This window comes from Atractosteus spatula, chromosome 5, assembly GCF_055471065.1.
Source record: "Atractosteus spatula isolate fAtrSpa1 chromosome 5, fAtrSpa1.hap1, whole genome shotgun sequence".
In the NCBI taxonomy this organism is placed as follows: domain Eukaryota; kingdom Metazoa; phylum Chordata; class Actinopteri; order Semionotiformes; family Lepisosteidae; genus Atractosteus; species Atractosteus spatula.
Window position 1 is genome coordinate 53252110 of NC_142710.1, and position 12947 is coordinate 53265056.

At 38.2% G+C, this 12947-nt stretch overlaps 1 protein-coding gene across 2 annotated transcripts; it reads left to right on the forward strand.

Annotated features, from left to right (window-relative positions):
* Nucleotides 1–861: 861 nt before the first annotated feature.
* Nucleotides 862–11753, forward strand: gnat1 (guanine nucleotide binding protein (G protein), alpha transducing activity polypeptide 1). Of its 2 annotated transcripts, none has more exons than XM_088916115.1 (9): nucleotides 862–1045; nucleotides 6168–6210; nucleotides 7271–7412; nucleotides 7655–7812; nucleotides 8073–8201; nucleotides 8530–8659; nucleotides 9086–9239; nucleotides 9750–9958; nucleotides 10768–11753. In XM_088916115.1, the coding sequence occupies exons 1-8, from the start codon at nucleotides 940–942 to the stop codon at nucleotides 9938–9940; spliced, it is 1053 nt and encodes a 350-aa protein (XP_088772241.1). In that variant the 5' UTR covers nucleotides 862–939; the 3' UTR covers nucleotides 9941–9958; nucleotides 10768–11753. The 2 variants fall into 2 exon arrangements, with proteins under 2 accessions (XP_088772241.1, XP_088772242.1); XM_088916116.1 differs by lacking the exon at nucleotides 10768–11753 and adding an exon at nucleotides 10644–10748.
* The last annotated feature ends 1194 nt before the right edge of the window (nucleotides 11754–12947 follow it).

Genomic DNA, 12947 nt, shown 5'->3' on the forward strand with positions numbered 1-12947 from the left:
CCATCACTATAAATGAATGCCTAATTTATGGATTCATAAAAATGAGGCACTCTGGGGTTTCATGCATTATTCAATATCTCCTCATTAAGTCATTCCCAACACTGAAAAAAAGAGCACTTTTCAATACAATTCAATAACATTTACTTCCCACTCTACAGATGACTAAACTCCTTCTTGACGTTTATCAATTGTGTACTTTTCCATCAGTATGTCAAGCACCACATGTTGCAATGTTTATTACTACAGTTCAGGCCCCAACTCCGCACCAGTCTAGATTACTTTCATATTAGTAAAAGGGTGTTTAAGGACTGAATTCCTTTCAACAGGCTTTACAATAGCCTTTGAGGTGTGCGAGATCATAGGCTTCAACTGTTCATTAGCTTCTATAACACAAGTCACCTCATCTTCCATGAATCAGGTTGTCCGATTTCCCCATCCAAGCATTAAACTAAACTACAGCGTACACAGAGCAATTAAAAGCCATGCACTGCTTAATGAGCATGCGTGTGTATATAATTGAAGGTAAGCGGTTTAGTCGACTTAACTGCATCACATTCTGCACCTTCAGCTGAGCAAAGCAAACTCTGCCTAAATCTTTTTCTAATTCTCCTGCCCCACCCCCCCTCCATCCTTTCACTTTTTCCTAGTTACCCCTCACTATCCTGTCCTTGTCTCCTGTTGGCTGCCGAGAACCAGGTGACTCCAGGGGTACACGAAATCCGTCTAAGAAGTAAAAGACGCCGGCATTTGCAGGCAAGCGAGAGGCAGTCGATGTCCCAGCTGCGTCGCTAAGGCCAGAGGAGCCTTCGGACGGTGAACCGGCCATCGAGGACTCACCTGAGCCCCCCCCCTCCCCCCCAATTTCATTTTTGATCTCATTGAGAAAAACTCCCCAACTTCATTCTCGTCGGTCAAAAAACCAATCCCAGAGGTTCCAGGATGGGAGCAGGTGCCAGTGCTGAGGAGAAACACTCCAGAGAGCTGGAGAAGAAGCTCAAGGAAGATGCGGACAAGGATGCCAGGACTGTCAAACTGCTGCTGCTGGGTAAAGTCTGACTTGTGCAGGGCAAGGCACTGCATTTACTAATATAAGCTTTCTTTTTTCCCCTATCTAGTACAAGAGGGAAAACCAATAAGACTCTGCTTTGAGGGAGTTTGTTCTGAGGGTTTACACTACTGGTGGAGGTTGTACAGAATTCACTTGCATTCTGTTAAATTCACTAATCTTAAGAGTTAGTTTGGCAAAAATCAGGAGACACCTTTCCTAGGGTTCTGTGGCATTCAGAACTGCTGTTTGTTTGACTATCCTTTGGATTGGAATAAGTGATGGTGGGTTTCCTTGGAAAGACACACTCATTTAAATCTAGTGGTGTTCTGCCTGTATTTTTGTTGCTGTCCCCAATCAGATAATTGGCTTACAATAGCATCTTGCTTTCATATCTCCAACAGTGTGGCAGATGATTTTGTTTTCAAAAAGCAAAGATAATGTGGTATACATTTGTCCAGACCAGAATTTTCTTAACAAAAAAGGCAAAAAAAAGTTCAAGCTTTAATACAGTGCAAAGGTTATTGTTGTACGTGTTTCTTTTTTGCAAAAAAGTTTGGAAAGCAAAATACAAATATCTGTCTAACACTTTAAAAAGGTACCGAGAAAATGTAGCCTCAATGTTCTAAAGCTACTATGACTCCTTTTTACCACTACATCTAAATGTAAGTGGCTGCTTTTCGGCCTGTTCTAGCTCTGAAATTCTGTTTGATTCATTTGGAACTAGTCACAATACTCCCCTCCTTGGAAACAACGAGACCCACATTCTCCAAATGTATCAACCTCCAGTAATCTCATGAATCCTACAGGCTTTTAAACCATGTCCACTGCATTTGGGTAAAGATGTATAATAAATCACTGTAAAATGAGGAACCCTGGCACCATCTAACGGCCAAAAGCCAAACAATGCTTAAATCCCAATTACTGCATGTGCTCAAATTATTTAAATGCATTCACTAACAACATTTAAAACTCAAATATATCCTAACAGATATTATTAAATAATGTTCTAAGGAATGTAAAGATCAATAAAAGTCCTTTATTTACTGTATATAACGATGTGATTACAACAAAATCATGCAGTAGCCTAGACCAGACAAACCCAGTAGTCCCGTGTAACACCTCAGAAACACTTGATTAAGCTAAATGCATAAATACACCCTAAAATCTTTCTTGAGGCCGGAAACTCAGCTGTTCTTAGGCTTTTCCTATGGTGGTTTTTGTCATTGTTCTCTCTTTGCTGGCTTAGTCGTGGTGAATTTGGGTGGAAGAGATGTATTAGCACCAAAAACACTACAATGGACTAGAGGCCCGTATTTATGCCTAGGATTGGCAGGAACTACAGTCTTTGTCCTAAACTTTCTTTGAACTATACAGCTGATGTTATGGTCACTTCTTCTTATACGTAGAAAGGATAATACTGTATGCTATATGTTGTTACATATGTCATTTTATTGTTAATCATTCTGTACTATTGTATTCTGACACTGCAGAAGCGAGCTACAGTACACTTTGAGCGAGTACACTTTTATTGGAGAAACAAGATATTCTTTCTGTTTCATAATGTGTGAAATAAGTTGATAATTTTAGTTTTTTTTTGTAGTAGTGTTCACTCTGAAAGACACGCTCCCGATATTAAACCATAGTTACAGAAGATTGAAAGACATAAGTGGGTTACTTAAAAAAAAAGCTCTTTGTAATTCTACTTAGGTCAGGACCAGAATGTTAAGTAAGGATTCAACACATACCTGGACATATTCAGTGCCCAGGTTGGGCCTTCCTGCTATGTGTTTATCCTCCAGACAGGTACAATGTAACCGAGGCTTCAGATATCTGTAGAGAAGTCAAAATGACAAGAGCTACATTTTTATACAGATACACAATTAGCAGTCTATTCAGAACATGACTAGAGGAGGCAGCAATCATGTGTAGCATGAGGGCTTTATTTTTGTTGGGCTACTGTATCATATTCAAACCAGCCATGGGGATACCCACAGGTTGTAAAAAACCTATTAAGGCGAGAAATAGCTTCTGCTGTGATCGATATTTAGTGACTCGAAGTATCCCATGCAAATATGGATCAAGAGATAAAAAAGTGCTTAAAGAGCTCCCCATGACGCACTCTATCTGTGTCCTGACTTAAAAGGCTTAGTCCAGAAATAATTAGCTTGGCATGCCCTTATCACAATCCCTGCTAGCAGTACATGTTTAAAAACCTGTAGCTCCTCTATCTGAACACTATACTCTCTTGTTATTTATAAATGACCCAAATGCAAAGTACACAGATACACTCTGTGGTGAGAAACTGGCTGAGGCCTTCCATATTTAAGAAATGTTTTTGTGTGAATTCGCACTAACTATAAGACTTACTTTGATACAAATGGATACAGACACTGTCATTGTTTAGTTGCAAATGGCGTGAAAACAAAACACCTTTTTTACAACAGGTCCTCTATTCTGGACTGCAAATTCAAAATCCTGTTTTGTAGAATTGCCAATATTTCTTTTCACAATCATTTGAATATTTTTTTTTGTTCAAGAATAGGCTACAATTAGCTTACATAAACATATTTACGATACTCAATGCATGCAACATCACAGATAATGCAAGGACTCTGTGAATTTTACCTGAGAGCACATATCCATGCACCTAGTATTGACTAACCTTCCCGACACAAGCTGAAAAGATCAGTCCTTAAACTTCAGACAGGGTGGAAATTCTGATTTGAGCATCACAGTTGGTAAGCATGATTATCGTTTGTGTGGGCTTTGTTCATGTGGCCTGTGAACCGGCAATGCACAGACACCACGTAATAAAAACAAGAGACTGGAAAAGCCCCTCACTTCATATGGTCCAATGCGTGCTTCATGACTAGTCTTGACTAGACACTACTGAAAAGTGGCATTGTGCTCCTGCTTTTATGAACCAAAAGAAACCAGACCAGAGACGGGTTGAGAGTTTGTTCCTTTCAATTAACAGTAAGAACCAAATAAAAAAAAAACTTTATTTGGATTATTAGTGCCTAACTTGTTTTGCCCACCCACTGAGAGTATAGTATCTTCCTAAAGATGCTGAGCTCCTGTTACAGCTACTTATTCTGGTATTATTCCTCTAGACTGTAAAAAAAAAAGTTTCACCGACTCCAAATGCAGCAACTAATTTTAAAAAAATCCTCAATTTTTAAAATTCAACTTTAATATATTTGGTTGATGCTACACAAACAGATGGAAGCTTTATTTGTCCATCGGCAAAAACACAAATAACGAAAATTAACGTCCACACCCACTATTTCTTACAACGTTTTTTGACTACTACCACCATGTTTTGGGGGTGAAATGCCTTTACAAAGAAAACATGCCGGCTACTATAACATTTAGAGCTCTTGTGTATGAATGTGGAGACGAGGTATATTAATCAAGGACTCCATCAAACTCCAGCCCTCTTGTTTCATCTCATTTTGAGTGGATGACATAATACTCACAGACTCTAGCGGTTTAATGTTTTGCTTATTTATATTGGCTTTTCTAATGTTCATTGTTAATAAACAGGCCGTTGGATTAGGAAATACGTATGGCTTTGTTTTTAAATGAAAACAATAATGACCCAATACATTTTACCGCCAGAGGAAAATCCATGAACAATGTTATTTTAACCAGGCTTTTAACAAGACAGATATATCACAAAAAGTATCGGTATGTAAACATCATCATTTGTAAACACTAGAGAAAAAACAAGGAAAATGTAGAACCAAAAACATGTACATTGCCCCAGGAAAATATGTGCATGTGAAATAAAAATCAAATAAGACTTAATATTAATAAAAAGTGAAGAAATGAGAAGTACGTTATGCAAACCCCCAAAGCAACAAGAAAAGTTTGTTCTGCCACGAGCTTCTCCTGCAGTATTAATTGGAAATGCAATTTGCAAAAAAGCAATTAGTTAGAAGCAATTAGTTTTCTAATGAAAATGCAAAAAGCTCCCCCGAAACCATAAACAGATAAACTACTGAAGCCCCAAGTGAATTTCTAAATACAAAACAATTAAAAATAATACAGTAAAACAATACAAGTACCTGCAATTTACTGCATATTTCCTTCCCAATAAAAAAGGTTGGCGAAATCATTAAAAAATCTGTCAGTTTCTGCTTGCTTCCAAACATTAAGAAAAAAGGGGGTCAGTTTTGCGTCGCAGGCGTAAACGATATAGTACAAATAAAATAATAGCTCCACCTTGTGGACATTTTATATAATAATTTGACATTACCTGTTATTGTAAACTAATCACGGAAAGAATCAATATCGGTTTATTTCTTAATGTCTTTCAGCTAACTGCCCGGTTACATTTTTCAATTACTAACCTGACGGTCTGCTAGCTATGCATTCGCTGTTTTACAACGTATTTTCGTATTTGCAACTGAACATATATTAGTAATAGCTTCGACAGCATGCATCCACAAATAAATTCAAAGAAGGCAATAAAATAAATATCACAAAGAAAAAAGCACTTAAAAGCATCATTTAAAACCACCACTGGTTTTGTGAGGTGCTGTAGAGGACCAGATTTCTTTTGAACACAATAAGTGAAGAACTGACCAATTTCACAAAGTAATGTATTTTACAGATATGTAAGCCAAGGCATGTTTATTTAAACATAAAAGAAAAAATATTTTAATCATTATTATTTCAAAAAGAAGGAACGTGGTTGTTTGTTCTGTAAACACCAAGAGATTTCACAGTTTCTCCCAGCAGAAAGTACATTGCATCTCACCTGACCTAAGCATCCATTTTTTAACCGCTTTATTCAGTACAGTGTCTCGGGGAAGTCGGAGCCTATCCCGTCAAGCAACGGGTTGCAAGGTGAAAGAAACCCACCTTGAACGCCATTCTATAGCAGGGTATCACAGACATAAACGCACACACTTAACAGTACACCAGGGCCAGTTTTCTCCAAAGCCAATTAACCTATCAGTGCAGTATGTCTTTGCATTGTGTGAAAGGAAACCGGAGCACCCCGAGAAAATCGTGTAAACACAGGGAGAACCCAGGACCCCAGAGCGGCTAGACAGCAATGCTAATCACTACCATGTCACCCTTACCTCTAACCCCTGTGGTTTTCTTACAGGCGCTGGTGAGTCTGGGAAGAGCACCATTGTCAAGCAGATGAAGTGAGTGTGCTTTGTTGTCTCTCAATGTAAAGAACACTGATCATGGCATTAGCACAAATCACGTTTTCGGCTGTAATGTTTTAATTAACCCCATTTTCATCAGCTTTCACGGTACAGTGGACCTCATCTTAATGAAATCCCAGTATTTTCCCATCCAAAATTATTTCGTAAAGCAGAGAATGTAAAATGAGACCTAGAGATTATTCATGTTGCCTAGATGTATCAACAAACACTGATGAGACTGCACAAGTCATTAGAACCATGTAGATGGTGTTACATGATGTGAAATTACATGACTACTACTACATTATTAAGCTCTGAAAAAAAAATGCAACACTATTATATTGTTCCATTAAGAATGTGCTCCTCTCTTGAAATTCAGATTCCATTAAACTGGCCTCAGATATCCTTCAAGCATGTACGTTTCAGAACTTTTAATTTCCTTTTATTAATTTAGCAAAAATTCAAATATATTAATAGTTTCTTACACTTATGAGAAATTACACTTACTGTATTTCTGGACACTCCACTAAAACCTATTTACAGGTGACCACCTGAATGATGCAATGGAGTACAGAGTGATGAAGCCAGTTATTAGGATTATTGGTCATGATTTGTAAAAGCCAAGTGGAAATTTGGCCAGGATACTGGGGTTAACATCCTTACTCTTTTTGAGAAATGCCCTGGGATTTTTAATGGGAGCTTTACGTCACATCTGAAAGAAAACACCTTTTATACACTATAGTGTTCTTGTCACTATACTGGGGCATTAGGATCCATACAGCCCACAGGGTCCCACTAACACCTCTTAGCTTTCCCAGCAGGTCTCTCATCCAGATACTGGCCAGGCTCACAACTGCTTAACTAAAGTAGCTTGCCAGTTGTGATGATATAGTTACTGACTATAAAGAAAACAAGATCAAACTGCATCTTATGATATTACAAATCATATCGTACTTATCTTGTCATCACTCATATGTGCCACATTTACTTCAATCTGTGTACAATTAAAACCGGAACCTGAGATGAACAACAGTGACACCCTCTGTTTTCCTTACAGAATTATCCACAAAGATGGTTACTCGCTTGAAGAATGCTTGGAGTTCATTGTTATTATCTACAGCAATACTTTGCAGTCAATCATGGCCATTGTGAAAGCAATGAATACCCTCAATATAAGCTACGGGGACTCAGCTAGACAGGTACAGTGTGAGATGGGCTTTTTAGTTGTTTCTTTTCCAACTTGAGCCATCAAATAATCCTGAAATAGGCCACTTGCATCTCCCAATGCAATTCATACAAATACAATGTGCCTCAATTGGCACTGCTTTTGTTTGCTACTGGAAAGTTTTAATGCAGGACCTCATTGGTCTATTTTTTGGCATTGTGTGTCAAAGAATTCTGCCTATGTGTGACAGTGTCTCTCTGTGCATCTTGTCTATAGGATGATGCCCGTAAGCTGATGCATCTGGCCGACACCATCGAGGAGGGCACCATGCCAAAGGAAATGTCCGATATCATCCAGCGCCTCTGGAAAGACTCAGGGATCCAGGCATGCTTTGATCGGGCTTCTGAATACCAGCTCAATGACTCTGCTGGATAGTATGTTTCAGACCTTACAGACCATCTGTACAGCTTGAACTCCCCATGCCCAGTAACTTGGTGTACATTGCTATACTGTTTTTTCAACATCATAAATCTTGATTGGTATTTCAATAGTACAGTAAACCCACTCAGGACTGTACTATTCATTTATACAAAACAAAATCCTTCTTACATTATTCTTGAGCACAGCTGGTTGGACTGTATGCATTTCTGGTTTCTTAAAATTGACTTGCCTGCTCTCTCCTTCTCTCTGCGAGTTACCTGAATGACCTGGAGAGGCTGGTCACACCTGGCTACGTCCCCACTGAGCAAGATGTGCTGCGATCAAGAGTAAAGACCACTGGTATCATTGAGACCCAGTTCTCCTTCAAGGACCTGAACTTCAGGTGGGTCTGAAAGCCTCCTGGGCAGGATAAGCTAGGAACATAGGGAATGGAATAGATGAGAATTGTACGTCATAGCTGGCACTTTTTTTTTCAGATTTTTTCCCTTAGATATGTTTTTCAGCCAGCTTTAGATTAAACAAACCAACCAAAAGACGTTTGTTATCAAATTTCTGAAAGAGCTGTGAGAGGCAAAGGAGTTCAATTGTAAAGCCTTGCCTGGAATTAGCTTCAGCATTGCAGTCAAAGGTTGCAATGATTGTCAGTTATCGCCAGTACAAGGTGCAGTAACTCAATACAGACTCGGCTGAGTCACCTCTCTCACTTGCAGGATGTTCGATGTGGGCGGTCAGCGCTCTGAGAGGAAGAAGTGGATCCACTGCTTTGAGGGGGTCACCTGTATTATCTTCATCGCAGCTCTGAGCGCTTACGACATGGTGCTCGTAGAAGATGATGAAGTGGTGAGAGAGCACATGGGGCCAGGGGACTCACCCACAGACTCAGAGAAGTAAAAAGTCAGGAAACGGAACCCGGGCAAAGGACTTTTACAGGGGTCTTAAGTCCATTCTTTCAGGTCTTTTTCCAAACAACCTTGAATTCTGTAAACAAATATGTATGGTAGTACAGCATTGTATATTTTGTAAGTCAACCTGGTTAGAGGTGTTTGATAAGTCAAAAAAAAAATTAGTCTTATACGCTATTTAAAAAAAAACTCCACAGCGGAACCAGTTCAGAAACACTATTCTACTGTATGGTAGCAGACTGTATGTGGTGTAAGACATGTCAGAGTACAATGTTTCAGTTTCTCTTTCACAATGTATTTTGTGCCCAAAAATTGCTCATCTCCTGCCTTTTCCCAAGCTGGTCTTTCTGCTCTCTGCTTCCAGAACCGAATGCACGAGAGCCTCCATCTGTTCAACAGTATCTGCAACCATCGCTACTTTGCCACCACCTCCATCGTACTTTTCCTCAACAAGAAAGACGTCTTCATTGAAAAGATCAAGAAGGCTCACCTCAGCATGTGCTTCCCTGATTACGATGGTTAGTAAATAGCTCAACATACAACAAGAAGATTATCTTCACCATATTAAGTCTGTAGAGATATTTAAGAGACTAGAAAGAGTGCTTTCTGCTAAGATCATAGAAATAGGACTAGAAATAGGCAGTCCTGGTCCTGGAGGGAAGATGTGTCTGCAGGTTTTCTAGGTCTCTTCAAAGCACCATTGAAGAGCTAGAGGAAGCTGTGAAATTGGTCCCATCAAACCAGTATTGAGCTGGTTGTTAAAAGCTGAATTGGAATGAAAACCTGCAGAACCACACGGGTCCTTCTGGACTAAGACTGGACACCCCTGTGCCATGTTCAGCCAAGCTGTGGGACTATGTAGCTAGACGGAAAAGAACACAAAGACAGTCAGAGAACTGTATGGTTCTCTGTGACCCAATGGGAGTCATTCAATATGATAATCTTATGGAAGCTTAAGTGACATAGTTGCAGGGTTGTTATACCCATGTCCTGTTTTTAAATGCTCAATTTTACTCTTCCTTCACTAGGCCCAAATACCTATGAAGATGCTGGTAATTACATTAAGTTGCAATTCTTGGAGCTGAACATGAGAAGAGATATCAAGGAAATCTATTCCCACATGACCTGCGCCACAGACACAGAAAACGTCAAGTTTGTGTTTGACGCTGTCACAGACATCATCATCAAGGAAAACCTGAAGGACTGTGGTCTCTTCTAAGAGCCACAACTTAAACAGGTACAGTGCTCCTGTTTTTCCCCAGCTTTGAAACTTCAACTTCAAAAATATACATCTCTGCATATCGTTTCCTCAGTCCCAATGGTGCAATTAACCAGAAAAAACACTTAGCAAGTTTTTCATGAGTAACAACAGACATACTAATTAAAATATCACCACTTTATTCTTGTTGACAGTTTGTACTAGCTTGGAAATATTAACAATCGGAATCAATTAGTGCCAGCACATACAGTAGGACTGAAGATGAAGGAATAAAAACAATTAGGAATTACATACTAAATTATACAGATTTGCATAATGTTTATGAGCAACAATCTTTTCCCATTTTGACAATTTAGGTTTCCACACAAACTGCTTTAGGAAATAAGCTATTATAAAGCACTAGCCAGTCAGTTCTTTTGTTGCCTTAGTTTCAAACAAATCACATTCCACACTCTCTAACCTTCTATAGGCACAAGTAATATCATTAAAACAATGCATACTGAACAAAGGACCATCATGTAACAATGTAATGAAATCAAGTGTTACCTGCTACACATCACTCCTACCCATCATTAGCAAGGCTGGGTTGAGGCAAACTAGCAGAGTCAATGTGTGATTTGGTGGCTCAAACATTCCTTGTTTGGCAGATTGAGACTGTGCTTCAGCTTTCTGTTTTACCCATCACCTTCTCTCTAACCTGCAGGCCAGACCAAGAAAAGCATCTTGTCCCCAACTGCAGCTTTCAGCCCATAACATCTTCATGTTCATTACAACATCTCCTAAGCCTTCCAGTTTGTAATTCATTGATTCATTTTCAATTTCTACAGGTATGCAGCAATTCCCCATTCACCTCTATGAATCCCACCTCCCCAAAGAAAACAAACAAACCCCCGAAGAACAAAAAAAGGGTAAAGGACAAATGACCAACTCTAACTCAGACTGCAGGTGATTGAGCTAGACTGATATGCAAAACTGTTCAAAACTCACCTCATTAGAAAATCTGTGACCATATGCCAGTCTCTGTTCATATCTTTAGGCTACAGCTATGGGCAGCAGCATAAGTTCCCAATTTGTATGGTAAAATGCCTGTCATTATCATTGATGTAAAGGTAAATTTATCAAAGGAGTTACAAGAGGAATGGTGTAAATTGCTGTTGGAACAGTGCTTTGTAAACATAGGGGTTACTTAAGCAGGTGTATGCAGCAGTTATTCAACTGTAAATCTTAAAGATTGATGTGTACTGCCACTGATGTAGTTCATTCCAGGTAAAAACATCTTCTATGTACTATTATTTCGTGAGAAAATGATCTTTCAGAATTATGAAATCCAGTAAAGCTGATATGTGTAAAAGTTTAATTCCACCTGCATATGCACTTGACTTAGTTATCAAAATTTTAAAAACAACAGATTATTTCATGATGTAACTCATATTTGCAAAGCATATACAGTATTAATGAAAACTGAATGTAAACTGGTATAAGATTGAGCTTTTCTAGCTTAAATTAGGAAAATTAATTTAACCTGGAGCTCAACTTGTTTTAAACAACAGAGACATCTTTATAGATTTGTAAATGAATATTCATTCCTAAATTGAGGCAACAGATTGAAACACCTACTTGTAGGTCTTTTTAGAAAGAAGGCACTTCAGTTACATTGTAAGCAGTGAAATAACTAAAAAGATAAAATATTTGTCCATTTTAAGCTACATTTAATTATTTATTCTACTTTCTGTAACCACTTTAGACCATGTACTGTACAAAGGGTTGTATGTAATGTCACCAAAGTGGAATAAATTTGGTCAAGACAGCTTGCGTAGCAAACAGAACTCTCCTGATTTTCACTGCTGTTTCTTTCACTACTTTCTCTGTAGGATCTTAAAGTCATCCTAATATCAGTCTTTCTGAATATTCCTATTATTGACTTCTGAACCACACTGAACATCACCACTTTCATCCACAGAAACACCAAGTCAAGAGATGTCAACTGAATGTTTATTACAGAAAACTGGTCCACTTACAAAGGGTTTCACAAAGATCAAGACTTGTAAAAATAATTTCCTTTTAAAAATATTGCAAAGAAATTTTCAGAACAGACCATTCATTTGAGTAAAGAATTTCTCTTCAGGAATGGCACTTCCGGTGAAACATTATACCCACCAGCAAGCAGCAATAATAGACAAGCTGTTCATGCCTGTGGAAATATTGCTCAATATTCCAAATTCGCTTATTATGCAATCAAAATAAAAATAAAATATCCATTTAATGGTTTGACTTTCATGAGACTACCTTTGTTACATAAATCTGTGCAAAAAACGTATTAAAACAGTCATAGTGTGTCTGGATCAGTCTTTAATACTTTGTCACTTTACATTTTAACAACAAAACAGGGCTAGATTCAACAAAGCAAGTTGTATCAACACAAATAGCATCTTACCAGCTATGGATGTGTTGTACAATTCATTGTAATTCCTTTAGGCTCCTGTGAATTCACTCCAGCTAAGCAATTATACACCAAATTAAATCAATTGCTTAGTAGGCACATTCAAATATGCTCATTAGATCATCTTTGATTAATTTAACCACTAAAACCATTAAGGACCATTTAGTTGTTTAGCCCTAAATGATTTCTAAATATCCTCGAGCTTTGTCCATTTGGAAAAACACATACTAAAGACCACAGACAAAAGCCAAGTCCAATTTAGGAACAATTTTTAACCAAGAAAACTCAATCAGATCACACCTCTGGGAAACGGATAAAAAGTTTGTTTTTTCCATTGTATTAACAGTCTTTTGCCACTATTAACTCACTGACAGAGTAACAGTTACATGTTAATCCATTGCTGAAAGCAAATCAGAAACACCAAATGTTTACAAGACATTAGCACACGTGCTGAAACAATGTTATATAAAGTTAGTTTGTTTTTATAAGATGCTTGTTATTCATTTTAATTCAAACAAAACTACATAGGGTGCCTGCTTTTAGAGGCTGGTGAAAGTGTATCCAACA